The 14,982-nt window shown below is 38.0% G+C and overlaps 1 protein-coding gene across 1 annotated transcript in view; it reads right to left on the reverse strand.

Annotated features, from left to right (window-relative positions):
• Nucleotides 1-14,982, reverse strand: part of Dcc (DCC netrin 1 receptor) — a 1,056,042-nt gene that overhangs the window by 122,470 nt on the left and 918,590 nt on the right. Inside the window, exon 16 of the mRNA XM_077792339.1 lies at nucleotides 1,448-1,543. Within this exon, the coding sequence (XP_077648465.1) occupies nucleotides 1,448-1,543 (96 nt within the window). The remainder of the gene's footprint in view (nucleotides 1-1,447; nucleotides 1,544-14,982) is intronic.

Below are 14,982 nucleotides of genomic sequence, written 5' to 3' on the forward strand. Positions count from 1 at the left end.
CTTCTTATTTACCCTTCTTGAGAAATCATAAGACCCTTTGATGATATCACTAAAGATATATATGTATGTATATGTGTATATATATATATATATATATATATATATATATATATATATATAACCTTCAAAGATAAAGGTATATATTGACATGGGTTCCATAATTTGCAAACCACTTTGGAGCAGATCTCAGACCTTAAAACCAAAGTCCAAAGACTCAGAGAGACTGGAATAACAACTGTTCCTTATAAGAACATCTGGCTGAAATCAATAAAGTGATCAATAAAGTTCCAGGAACCAACACAAACAACTATCCATTCATATAATAACTGTGTTCAGGAGGCAGCCTATGCATGGAGTTTGTGGAAAGGGAAAAACCAACTGCAGAAGGTGTACGTAAATGTGGGCAGGAGCAGAAGCCACGGGATCCCATGGCTCAATTTCTAAGTATCCCTACCCATCTGGACTTCCCAATCTAGGCACTATTGGGGCTCTCTTCTGCTTACTGTCTCAGATCCTTTCTATTCTTAAAGATGAGAACAGCTGACAAGTTAATAAGGCCTGAGGTGCATGGGACAGGAAGGGATAGGCTCAACATGTGACTTAATCAGATGAAACTCCTGCTTCACATTCGGGTTTCACACATGAATCTATTGGAGGGAGTGGTGAACTGAATTTTCCAGGAGCTATGAACAGCCCCAACAACCTGTGCTCATTCTACATGGAGTGAGCCCAGTCTCACTAACAAACAGCTTCCATAAAGGGCTGAGATCTCGCCTTCTTCTCTGTGCCTGTCTCAGTTTTTCTCCCACCGTTTGGCTCTTGCTTGCTGCCTTCAGAACCCAACTCATATCACTATTCTAGAGGTGACAAGCCCTGGAATCAGCCAATCCCTTTCATATCGAGAGCCCCAGCACCGCTGGGATGAGCTGCAAGCCCAGCTCAGGAAGAAGCCACCTGTGTGACTCAACCTAGTCCAAACCAGCCCCGGGAGATTAGCTGGTGCTTGTCATCTTAGCTTGAAGGTCTCCGCAGAGAAGAAAAGTGTCCATCTGAGCCTCTGGCAGCCTCTTATCAGGAATGTTCTTCCCTAAATAGCCATAGTTTGAGACATGGTGCCCAGGAGAATGAAGACTCCTATCAGGCTCAAAACTGTGATGCTATTGGAATGACAGAAAGGGAGGGGACTATGCCCTCTATGTCCACGTACCAATGTATACACTGTCCTCCCTGTTAATTGTGAAAACCAATGAATCAAAAATCTCATGTGCACATGTGTACACACAGGAACCACACACACATAGAAGACTCAGGAGATAGCTACACAATACATTTTTAAAGTCCACCCCCCTTTGTTTACCTTTTGTTTTATTTTGCTTCATTGTCCCTTTTCTTTGCCATCCATCACACTGCCTACCTTGTCACCTGGGGATTCAAGGTTTCGGCTCACCTGTGATGGATCTGGTGGTGGCGCTTTCATACAGAGGCACGCCTTCTCCGGCATTGTTAAAAGCTTTTAGGGAGATTACATAATGCGAACTGGACTCTAGAGAGAAACGAAAACAATGTGAACATGTTGATTTATTTAGTGTACTGAGTACGCAGGGTAAACATTTTCCTGAAAACAAGTTTAATATAATCTATTAAGTAAATTGTTGTTTGAAAATGAGGCTGTTGGACTCTGGGAAGAACGTGGCAGTGATGGATGGAGGTAGTTGGCCTCCCTGATTCCTCTATGAAAGCTTGGGAAAGACTAGAGAGAAAACCAGAGGAAGTCCGATGCTGATAACAAAACTAGGTGAGCAGGTATGTCCCCAAGCCCCCAGATGAAAGTGGGTGTGAGCAACCCAGGGACAGTTCTGCCTCTCCCAGTTTTCTGTATCTGTGTAAAAGAAATGGAAGGCGAGCATCAAACCTGAAAACAGGATAATCCTAAAATAACAGGGAGGTAATTCTGGCAAATTCAGCAGAACAGTTTGAGAACAGCAAAGATAAACACTTGAAACTGACCTATAAATTCTTCTCTCCCGACAGTGCAAAAACTGTAGGAAAACTACTAGAAACAGAAGTAAAATCTGAGCAGGAACAAAGTAACAGGAGTGGAAAGAGGAGAAAGTCCAGATGGAAGCAGAAGAAAGGGAAAGCAATAAAACTCTGAAAACAAGCCTCTGGTTTGGGTTTGTGTCTTCACTGGCAAGCACTTCTGTAAAGGGCCCAGATAGTAACTATTTATTTTTGAAGATGACATGGACTCTCTCACATACTGACTCCTGGTCATTTGTATACTACTCTTCAAAATGGGAAAACCATACTTATTTGGTGGCACCAATACAAAAATCCAAACCTAGCCTTGGTTCACAGATGGCCTGCAGTTTGCTCAGGCCTGCCTGGTCTAGTAAAAGTAAAAGGGAATGGACCTGTGACATTTAGAAAAACTATTTGAACTTCTAGAGGGCTGGGAAACAACTCATATCAATGTGAGCAACAAATATTTCTTGTAGTAAAATCCCTTGCAAAGGTACCTTATGAAATATAAAGAGGATGATATTCCTACAAACAAGAACACATAAAAAGGATCAAAGCTGGGTGTGGTGATGCACACTGGTAATCCCAGACATTGGAGGCTGAGGCAGGAGGATCTCAGGTTCAAGGCTAGCCCCAGCAACTTAGTGAGGCCCTAAGCAACTTAGAAAGACCCTGTCTCAAATTAGAAAATAAAGGGAGCTGGTGATGTGGCTCAGTGGTTGAGTGCCCCTGGGTGGTTCAATCCCTGGTACCAAAAAAAAAAAAAAAAAAAAAAAAAATCAAAAATAGAACAAAAGCACACAAGAAAAGTAACAAAAATTACAGGTTTCTATTTATTTCAAAATAAACTAAACAATTAAGGAAATGATATCAGATATGAAAGATCAATAAAAATCAGAAAGAGAAAAACCTCAAATTGAGATGGCATAACTCAAGAAGAAATTGAATCTAAATGGAAGAATTAATCTTAAAAATAAAGGGTAATGATGAACAAAGTAAACACAACAGGTAGAAAAAAATGAAGAAAGAATAAAAAAGGTTTTAGGCAGATTTGACAAATATTAAAATTAGACAATGAAAATCCAGCACACAGATAATAACATCAATTCTTGAAGAAGAAAACGAAATAGAACAGATTATATACACTACAATTGTAATTCACTTTGCTGATATGCTCTTTAGGGCATGTAGATAAGAAATATATGACTTATGGGGGATTAGATGATTATCAGGGTTTCAATAGCAACATTTTTTTTCCCAGAAGGAATTAGCATAAATTAATTTTAGACACTCTAGATCAGAAAATGTAATTCAAGGATTTTATAGTCAACAAAAGTTAACTGTAAATATAAAGAGTAGAGTCAGACTGCGATTCATTTGCAAGCAATCAGGGACTATTGTTTCCCTGATCCCCAGAACTAGGAGAAAATGAGCTTTAGATATTCAGAATGACCAGAGGACACACTGACCTAATAGCTAACCGCTGAATAATAAATTTAATGAACTAAGACTAAGAGCAGGCTAAAGAGATTTTATTTTTCAAGGGCTACACATTTTGAGGTTATAGAAATAACATAATGGTAAGACAAGACTAAGGGAGAATAGGGAAAGTATATGCAAAAACAAATGTTTTCATAATTATTATTGATGTCTATCCCTATTATTATTATTATTATTATTATTCTCAGAGTAATAGGGGATAAAGCCAATAAGAAAACTTCAGATATTCTATCACCTACTGTGTCCTTGAGAACCAGGCATTTGTGTCAATGTAAGGACATACAGATGTAATATAGAAAAGTTAAATATAATCCAGTGTTCTTGAAATTGAATCAGAAAAAATAAGTTTAGTTCAGAAAGGTTATGTTATAACTGTTTTAGTTCTCTCTACTGCAGAAGTCTAGAAACATTGACTCAATATCAACAAGCACCCCTACTACGCAGAATGCAGTTTTGAATAAAGTAAGTCCACCACAAGAAACAAGGGGTTATTTTGCAAAACAAAGACTAAAACAAGGACAATCTGTGTGTACATCAAGGTGAGAGCTTCAGTGTATTCAACCCCATCAAATTTCCATGATTGCATGAATCCTTTGAGAAGAAACATGACTATGGAGCCCAAAACATCTTGGCATACCATACATGGACGGGAAGCAAGTGAGGATTGAAAGGTTCATTTCAAATGGACTCAGGAGTCATTTTAAAGAGTCCCCCTGCCCCGGCCCCCCACAAATAGTGGAATCAAGGAGGCAAGTTCCTGGCTTCTCCCTCGTGAGAAATCAAGAGAGCAGACAGGCAGCTTCTCTGCAAAGTGGGTGAACAACAAAATAAGAGTGGGGGGACTTTACCGGAATTTAAAACTGAACATTCAAAGTAGACCAGGGATACAGGAGGTTGGATAGAATAAAATAAGGAAAAACTCCCCAGCAGCATAGCTGCTGCCATGGTTGAGCCAGAAGCACCAGCCAGAGTGGTCCCTCTGTGAACATAGTGGAGAGATAAGGGAACTAAAGGAACCCAAATTTTGGGAGGCCCAAGGCGTGTCTGCATACAGAGTGTTTAGAGACCAGTTATATTGCCCAATAAATCTGAAGGACACACTGCCCTGTATTCATGTGCAGGGGTTGAGGGTGCCAGCCTCTACCTCTGGCAGTGTGTAGAGAATAAAGGAAGGAACCATTTTTGCAGCTGCATCATGGGGGCTGGCAACTGAGGGAGCTGATTCATGGGAAACCTCAGTTTGGCCTGAAATACAGGCCCAGTAAACACTCACTGCATGACACAGAGTGTGCTTAAGTGACCAGGAGAAAATCAAACATGGAGCAAGGTTTATGCAGAGGACAACTGGTCTAGGAAACCCACCTGGCTCTACCCCTCCCTGTCCACTCAGACTGCTTGCAGAACCTGCTGGGAGAGATGCATCTGGCCTGGAACTCAGACAGGTGCAGGTGGGAGAGATTGTTTGGAGACTAAACCCGAGACCCAGGAATGTGGGGTCCTCGGGTGATATAGGGGACTCAAAATTGGCTTGCCAATTTGAGCGAAACCCAGGGGGAATCCCTGGGGTATAGTCTTCCAGAGTGGACCAGCAAGTACTGGTGTTGGAGGTGCACTCATTTAAAATCTCCTGACCAACTGGAGCAAAGAGTCTGGAGCCCACCTAAGCCTAACCCCTGCTTCCAGGAACTCTGCCTATGGGAGCACCTCTCTCACTCCAGCAATCCAGAGGATGGAGCATTAGGCTCCAGTTGACTCCACCTCAAACTGATAAGAGAAGCTGGGAGTATTTTGAACACCAATGGAAAGAATTCTTTAACTGTGCATCAACATTTCTTTTTCTTTTTTTTTTAAATTATTTTTCTCTGTTTAATTGTGACTTTAATGGTACATGGACAATTACACATTTTCATATTTTTTTCTCATTTTAGCATTTTTAGAGCCAGTTATTTTTCATGGATTAGTTTTCTTGTGAATTAAGATGCTTAATTACTATATTTTAGTTTTGGACTGTATTCTTTTGTTTTTATATTTAATTTTGAAAAAAAATATTCTATTTTTATATATTTTTCTCTTACCTATCTATATTCCTTGATTCTCTGTTTTCTTCGACTAACAGCCAATCTCTATTGTTCTCCTTTTCACTCTTCCTTTAATTCTTTACTTCTGCCTTCCCTCCTCCTTCCTAATAATCATCACATCCTATATCACTCTGTTTTCTCCCTGTCTACCTTTTAAAATTGTAAACTCTTTTGCAAACTGGCTGTTTTTATTATAGGCAAAAACTGCTGATATAATTTCTGTTTACTGTGATAATTAGCATTGTAGACTATTTGGTTTAATGCTGTATATAGTTTGCATTGGTTGTTGTTATTATTTGTTCCCCCCCAAACAGTTAGGTACTAGAAACCTTCAGGGACACTATAATTCCACAGGGTAGAATCTCCACTGCCTCAGATCCATACTGTTAGATGAGAAGACACACAGACAACATGAAAAAAACAATGGAAAAAAAATTGCTCTAAACAAACCAAGATACTCCAATAACAGAATCAATTGACACCACAGTGGAAGAAATATCAGAGGAGTTCAGAATGTACATAGATAAACTGATCTGCGAAGTAGAGGGCTGTATAAGAAATGAGATCACAGAGGAAATACAGGAAGTGAAAGATTGTTTCAATAAAAAGGCAGATATTCTATAAACAAACAAACAAAAAAAAACAACAACAAAAACCCAACAAGCAGAAATCCTCAAATGAAGGAAAAAAGAAACCAAATTAAAAATTTAATTGAAAGCATCCCCAACAGACTAGACTACTTGAAAGACAGAACCTCAGGCAATGAAGACAAAATATATAAACTTAAAAACAGACCTGAAGACAGAAGCTGTTAAGAAACCATGAATAGAACTTCCAAGAATTATGGGATAACAGGAGAAGACCAAATTTAAGATTTACCGGGATAGATGAAGGCACAGAGATAGAAACCAAAGGAATGCACAATCATTTCAATGAAATAATATTAGAAAACTTCCCAAACCTAAAGAATGAAATGGAAAATCAAATACAAGAGGCTTATAGAACTCCAAGTGTACAAAATTACAACATACCTACCCCAGTGCACACTATAATAAATGCCTAACATACAGAATAAGGATAGAATTTTAAAAGCTGTGAGAGAAAAATATCAGATTAGATATACAGAGAAAACAATTCAGGTGATCTCAGCTGATTTCTCAACCCAGACCCTCAAAGCTAGGAGGTCCTAGAATAACATATACCAAGCTCTGAAAGAAAATGCATGCCAACCCAAAATCCTATATCCACTAAAAGTAAGCTTCAGATTTTAACATGAAATAAAAACCTTCCATGATGAACAAAAGTTAAAAGAATTCACAACTAGAAAGCCTGCACTTCATAATATTCTCAACAAAATATTCCATGAAAATGAATTGAAAAAAAAGGGCATGGGGGACCAGCAAGGGAGAAACCACACTAAAGGAACAGTCAATCATAGGAGAAGCTAATTCAAATTAAAAATTAGAAATAGAATAAAATGACCAGGAAATCATATATCAATAAGAACCTTGAACATTAATGGCCTAAACCCATCAATCAAAAGACATAGACTGGCAGATTGGATTAAAAAACAAGACCCAACAGTATGCTATCTCTAATAGACTCCACTCACAGACAAAGACATCAACAGACTGAAGGTGAAAGGATGGGAAAAAAACATATCATCACACGGATCATGTAAGCAAGCAGGGGTTTCTATCCTCATTTCAGATAAAGTGAACTTCAAGCCAACGTTAATCAGAAGAAACAAAGAAAGACATTTCATACTGCTTAAGGGAATTATACCTGAACAAGACATAACAATCATAAATATGTAAGCCCAAACAATGAGCATCTACATACAAACATGTCTTTACCACATGTACCTCAAGTAGAGCATTAATCTCTAGGAAAGGGGTTGGCGTAGTGGCTCAGTGGTAGAATGCTTGCCTAGCACATGTGAGGCACTGGGTTTGATCCTGAGCACCACATAAAAATAAATAAACAAAAATAAATAGATCATATCCAACTACAACTAAAAAAAAATTCCAGGATATATAAATTCAAAAAACTTAACAAGAACCTGGAAATGATGGTGCATGTTTGTAATCCCAGTGGCTCAGGAGGCTGAGACAGGAAATTGCTAGTTCAAAGCTAGCCTCAGCAACTGCAAGATGCTAAGCAACTCAGTGAGACCCTGTCTCTAAATAACACAAAATAGGACTAAGGATGTGGTGGCCGAGTGCCCCCGAGTTCAATCCCCTATACTCCCGCCCAATATTTTTTAACATGAAAAAGCCACAAATAACCCAATCAATAAATGAGCTAAGGAAGAGAACTTCACAGAAGAAGGACAATCAACAAATAATATAAAATATGTTCAACATCTCTAGCAATTACAGAAATGCAGATCAAAACTACATTGAGATTCCATCTCACTCCAGTTAACATGGCAGTTATCAAGAATATAAAAAACAACAAGTGTTGGTGAGGATGTGGAGGGGAAAAGTACACTCATACATTGCTTGTGGGATTTCAAATTGTTGCAACCACCCTGGAAAGCAGTATGAAGATTACTCAGAAAACTTGGAATGGAACCACCATTTGACCCAGTTATGCCGCTCTTTGGTATATACACAAAGGACTTAAAATCAGCATACTACAGTGACACAGCCTCATTGATGTTTATAGCAGCTCAATTTACAATAGCTAAGCTATGGAACAAAACTAGGTGCCCTACAATGGACAAGTGAATAAAGAAGTTGTGGTATATATGGAATGGAACATTACTCAACCTTAAAGAAGAATGAAATTATGGCATTTGTTGGTACATGGATGGAATTGAAGAATATCATGCTAAGTGAAATAAGCCAATCCCCAAGAATCAAAGGTCAAATGATTTTTTCTAATGTGTAGATGCTCATTTACAATAAATCTAGGGGGTTCTAGGGAAGAATAGAGGTACTTTGGATTAGACAGAGGGGAGTGAAAGTAGGGAAGGAGATATGGGAATAGAAATGATAGTAGAATGAATCAGACATTATTATCTTATGTGCATATTATGATCACACAACCAGTGTGACTCTACATCATGTAAAACCAGAAGAATGAGAAGTTATACTCCATTTATGTATGATGTGTAAATGAAGTCTAAAATAAGATTTACATCTAATATAATGCATTCTACTGTCATGTATAATTAGAACAAAAAAAGGTTAAAAAATGAAAGACTCTTATGATCAAGGATGTGGGTGATGGTCTAGATATGAGATGTCCCCCAAAAACTCATGTGTGAGACAATGTAAGTATTTTCAGGGGTAAAATAATTAGATTATGAAAGCTACCCAGTGGATTAATCCACTGATGAATTAATTGGTGGTAACCATAGGCAGGGAGGCTGTGGCTGGAGGAAATCAGTAACTGGGAGTATGCTTTGGAGGTTTTATATTTTGTCCCTGGTGAGCAGAGCTCTCCTTGCCTCCTAGTTGTCATGTTCTGAACTTCCTTCCTCAGCCGCACACTTCTGTCATGATGCTCGGTCTCACCTCCAAGCCCAGAGCTATGGTCTCCAGCTATAGACTGAACCTCTGAAACTATTGGCCAAAATAACCCCCCCCCCATTTAAAGTTGTTATTGTCAGATATTTTGGTCCCAACAGCAAAAAACTAACTAAAAGAAGGACAATTTGAAGATACTTAAAGATAAGAATGTAATGAATGAAAATCCATCAAATATCCATTAATAACACTAACTTATAGAGATATTTAAAATAAAAACAAAAGGTCATTTCTGAAGTTGACATAGGAACAAATTTCAATTTGAAAAACTCGTGAAGAATCAAACATTTATCATGTTTTTCTTAAATAAACTCTCAAGATGCAACCAAGTAGCATACAATGGAAATCATCTACTTCTAAGTAGTGAACAAATAAATACCAAACAATAGAAGTAGAATATTACTGTTTTTCAGCTCCAATGAATGGACAAATATATGTATTAGGCTTTAATAATTTTTAAGATAAAAGAAAGATACCCAGACACTAGATGCCTCAGGATAAAAAAGCACACTACCCACTCCAGTATTGCAAAAGGGATCAAATCTCCTTAATTTGATCAAGCCTTTGGATCCAAATGCCAGTTTGCAGGAAAATGGAGTAAAGAAATATGTTGAACTCTAAGATATAATCACTCATTAATCTACACATGTGCTGCATGTGGTTTTTTTGTACCTGAGTTTAATATCACAATGAAAAAAATAATTTTAAATGGGTATGTTTATCTGTCATACTGATCTCTGAAAATTTATTAGGTGGATTTTTCTTCACATCATTTATATGTGACATAAATATCAGTGTTAAAGATTTGGGCATTCTAAACCACAATGGCCCCCAAATCACAATATAGCAAGAAGTCTAAAATAAGATTACATCTAATATAATCAAATGCCTTCCATAGAGTGAATTGCTTCCCCTCCAAAAGAGAATATCTCCTTATGTATATGCATGTTCTCAAACTAGTTTACTAATAAGAAAGTAATAAATCGACAAATATTAAATGTTCCTTAAGACCCAAGACTACTTGTAAACATGTACTTCTATTATTATCAGGATACTAATCGATTTCAAATATATGATTCATCCACACAATGGCAATACGAACATTTACATTAGGTTTGAACCTCATAAAATATGAGATTATTTTATGTGGTTCAAGTTCTATTTGGTTCAACCTAATACATCTACATAGCTAGCATTTATCTAGGATTTATCAAGGGAGCAAGAACAAGGTCAGGGATTTCAAACCCCAATGCTTAGGAGCTAGGGTTGTTTTGTTTTTTAGATTAGTATATTGTTTTAATGAGAAAGAGACAGAGATGGAAAAGGAGGAGGAGGAGGAGGAGGAGGAGGAGGAGGAGGAGGAGGACAAGAGGGAAGAGGGGAAAGACAGAGATTTAGTGTCATGTATGGAGCACAGCGGGGCAGAGAGGCTCCTAAAAAGTAGTGAAGTGAAACTACTTTCCAGGCCCAAGATGTCATCAGCATGAGAAAGGTAGGATGTGGTATTGCCAGGTTTTCTGGAAATCTAGACTTTTATGAGAAATCAGCCCATTTTTAAGTGTTGGAAGAGAATTCAAACATCAACAAAACACCTGTGCATGACCAAAAAAAAAAAAAAAAAAAAATATATATATATATATATATATATATATATATATATATATATATATAGCCATTGACTGAATCCAGGCCTGCTGTGCTTTGAGGGTTGAGTGTGCCCTGAAGGTCTATATTTAAGGGTCAGTGGGACAGGACCAGAAGTGCTGTGGACCTTGAAGAGTGAGGCCTAGTGGGAAGTCCCAGCTTGGCACGCCCTTGAGAGGGGCACTGGTTTTCTGTTTTCTCTTCCCCTCTGCACCTGTTTGAGGTGTAACCCCTTGCTCACTCCTGCACACACAGCCACCACTGCCAACCACCATGAGGTGATACAGCCAAGGACTGGACCATGAGCATGCACTATGGAGCAGGCACTATGGAGCGTGTGCTATGCTGTTTCCTATGCTCTTTGCTGCCTGGAGTATTTTGTTGCAGTAACACAAAGCTGACTAGTACACAGGCCTGTAGCCACTATCTGCAACCTCAGAGACTGGACCTTTCCTAGTCGAGATGCCAGCTATGATATCAGCAGTGACAAAATAGAGACTTCATAGTACCTTTGAAGAGGTATGGATATAAAACAAATTGGGTCTTCATTTAAGCGAGGGCATTAGATACTACTGTTTTATATTCACATCTCCAACTCAGTAGAGGATTCAGATTAAGAATGTCTTCCCTGATAGGGAGCTTTTGAGTTCCTACTGAGGGTTAACAGCGGAAACTCATAGCTGAATTCATGGCTCCATCTCTCTGTCCTCACCTCTGGTTACCTAGTTCATATCCCTTTGAACATTACCCAATGCAAAAGCCTCTGTAGCATTACACCGTTATTGCTTTACAGTTTTGGGGAGTGAATATTATTTCTCATTGAAAAGAAAAAAGAAGAAGAGGAAAAATATTTTAACTGATTCATTCTCACTATACCAGCTTGAATTTGCACCTTTATCTCAATATCAACCACTGCATCTCATTTAGCTGCTCCATGGCTCCTCAGCACTAGTCACTATTTCTTTACCACCCTGGAGTAACTGTTACTCCAAAGCAGACTTTTTCTAGTGTTGATACTAAATCTCTAGTCATCTAAGGCTAATTCTTTCATTTGATGTCTAGCCATATCATAGGGTACACTAACAATGTGCCTGAAGTCTCACCATTTACTACCTGTTGGGTTACACAAATTACACAAATGGCAAAATTCTAAAACACCCAACTATGCTATGCATACCCTAGGGAGGATCAACTTTAAATTTAAATGAAAGGTGTTAGTGGCTTAGCCTTGGGAAAGTAAACACGTATATAATGGAATTGTAATGGTGGAAGAATATTGCTAAGAGCTAGAGAGGATCTGGGATGCTTTGATCCAGTATTTTCCTATTGTCAATCAGCACTCTGGGGCTCAGGTCAGTCAGTACACTGGATTTTTAAAAGGAACACAGAGCTACCTAGGGAATGGGACAATTCACAATCCCTTTCATGGTCTTTCTTGGGGGCTTTCCTTTGTGCTCTGCACACTCCACCTCCTCACTCTTATCTTTTGGGTTCACTCTGGTTATTGCATTGTGTGTGCTTTTGTCAAAATGGACCTACTGAAGAAATAGATTTTTATTTCCTTTCCCCATTAAGTTTGATCCTATACTAAATTATCCTGAAAAACAATACAAATGTTATTCATTTATTGGTTAACTAGTGGACAGTGGGCTACATTGCTTTGATCCCTTTATATTGTGATGGAGCCTCCATCTTGGAAATGTGTGTGTCTGGGAGTCAGGGGAGCTTTAAAAGAGTGAAGTGGAAGTTCCAGAGGAGGGTGGTTTCCTTGTGCTTAAGAAAGGTGTAATTTACCAGTTCACCACTAGAGGGCAATGTGGAACTATTTTCCTGCACATGCTCAGAGCTTTTAAACTTTCAAAACCAGTAAATCACTAAAGAATTACCTAGAATTGCTCCCTCTATAGAAGCACCAAATGAGTTAAACATATTTAATATTATCATAATGAATTCCAAATGAATTAATCATTAATTATGGTCAGACCTTATTGTTCAGGAATATACTTAATGACAATTATGACAGTAAATTTATTTTTTTGGATTTGTTGAAATATTTCAGATACGTATGCTTGAAAAATTTATCAGTTGTCTCCACAGAATAAACAGCAGCATTATTTTCTTATTTGAATTCTCTATGATTGAACTATACTGGAATAATTTGGATTTGGGTGGATATTCCACATTTCTACTTTATAATACGATTTTTATCCTTGTTTGGTCAACCTTTCTTACAGAAACACATTCATTTGGGATAAAGGAGACTGAAGAAATACTTGATAACTCTGACCATCCAAAATAGATGATTCTTGGCCAGCGTTGCCTGTGTAGCCAGGAGAAAAGGAAATAAATGCACATTTATTGATTAGAGGTCTGTTGTAAAGGACAAGGAATGGGTAATCAGGAGAAGGCTCGGTTCTCCTTCCCCAGAGATGTGGTAGGTAAGAGAACCATTATTCTAAGAGCTTTTGTTGAGTCTTCCCTGAAGGTAAGAGATGAATGTTTCTCTCTGGGACTGAGGGAATGAATCAAGAGACCTGCAGAAGCTCCTCATGGCTAGACCAAGATGCTGTACTTGGTAATAAAGCCAGTGGGAAGGGCATCATTATTTTTAATTAATATTTTGTGTGAATTAAATGCCAGTGGCATGTGCCAGATTGACAGCCCACAGTCTTTTATTCATTACAGATTATGTTCTTTACTCAGTGGCCCCGTCCATGCCAAGTGCTTGTTGAGGCCCAGGATCCACCTCCCTGAATCCTCTTCCCTCTGTTAACCCTGCCAGCAAGTCAATTAGAGAAAATTAGAGTGGTAGCTGTCTCCTAATGCAAACACCTGCTCATTGCCACAAACCAGGGCTACCACATCCACAGAATAGAGGCCACTGGATTGCTGTCAGATGCTAAATGTTACTGGACACCTTTGACCCCACTGGACATGAACCATTTAATTAAGTGGAATGGGTGGAGAGCAAATTCAACTGATGGCATTGATCTCTTAAAAGGAGGAGCAATTCATATTTGAGGAAGATGCAATTTATGTAACATGTTCAGCTCTACTTCATTACATATACCCCTTTGTAAATTCAATTAATTGATAATCTATTAACTTAATATGAATTTTCCTTTTTTTTTTCTTTTCCAGGAACACTGTCCAAATAAGGGTCAGATTATAAAATGATTTGCTCTTTAATCAGTCTTGCAGATACTAGTCACTCCCACAGTCTTTGAGGAAAAGTATTAAGGTATATTAAGACTGAGAAAGAAGTATTAAGGTATATTTTTTAAAAAATCTACTTCGATCCATTAACAGGATGGAAAATAGGTAAAAACACATTTATAAAAAGAAGCGGTTCTGTGCTCAACAGATAGAATGTGCTTAACAAATATTTACTGAACTGATGAACACATGAGACATACAAAGGCTAAATTACTGATTGAAGGTCAAATAACAAGTCCTTAATCATTTAAACATGGAACTCAGATTTCTTTATCCCAAACTGCACCTCCTGATATCTGTGGGCTTATGGGAAATGGATCCAAAAACATGATGGGACATTTCCTTCTCTCACTTTCCATTCACAGTCCAGTCCTCTTCATCCAGTTTTAAATGATCATTGATTATATTCTGTGTGTAAAACGGGGTTCCATTTTTTTTCTAGGGCACATATTTTATCCCCCTCCCCCAAGAAAAGCACCCAACTCATTGTGTTCTCTGAAAAATCTGTTAATGAAGGAAATTATTGGAGGAATCATAGTAAAGTGTCCTAGAATCGGTGTGGCTTTGTGGAGAAGATGGCAGTAGAGCTGAATCCTTTGATGAACAAGATCTAAAGGAAAATAGTGGAGTAAGCAATGGCAGGGAGCAGTGGTTACAGGGTGTGCGTGATGGAGTTAAAAATTGAGGACAGTGGTAACAATTGCTCTTTCTCCTCTTCAATCTTTTCCTATTCTCCTCTTATCCTCAGTAGTAATATTTGTTGGATGCCTAATTGGGTTCTTTAATAAAACTACCACACTCCTTATTTTATTTAATCTTTACCTCAATTTAGTGTGTGGCATACAGCAGCTATTCTATTGATACATAATAACTGTACATATTTAAGGTGTATCATGATGTTTCGATACATGTATACATTGAGTAAAGTTCAATTCAGTGTAAACATAACTATTTCCTCAGACATTTATCATTTCTTTATGGTAGAA

This window comes from Urocitellus parryii, chromosome 13 (assembly GCF_045843805.1).
Source record: "Urocitellus parryii isolate mUroPar1 chromosome 13, mUroPar1.hap1, whole genome shotgun sequence".
In the NCBI taxonomy this organism is placed as follows: Eukaryota; Metazoa; Chordata; class Mammalia; order Rodentia; family Sciuridae; genus Urocitellus; species Urocitellus parryii.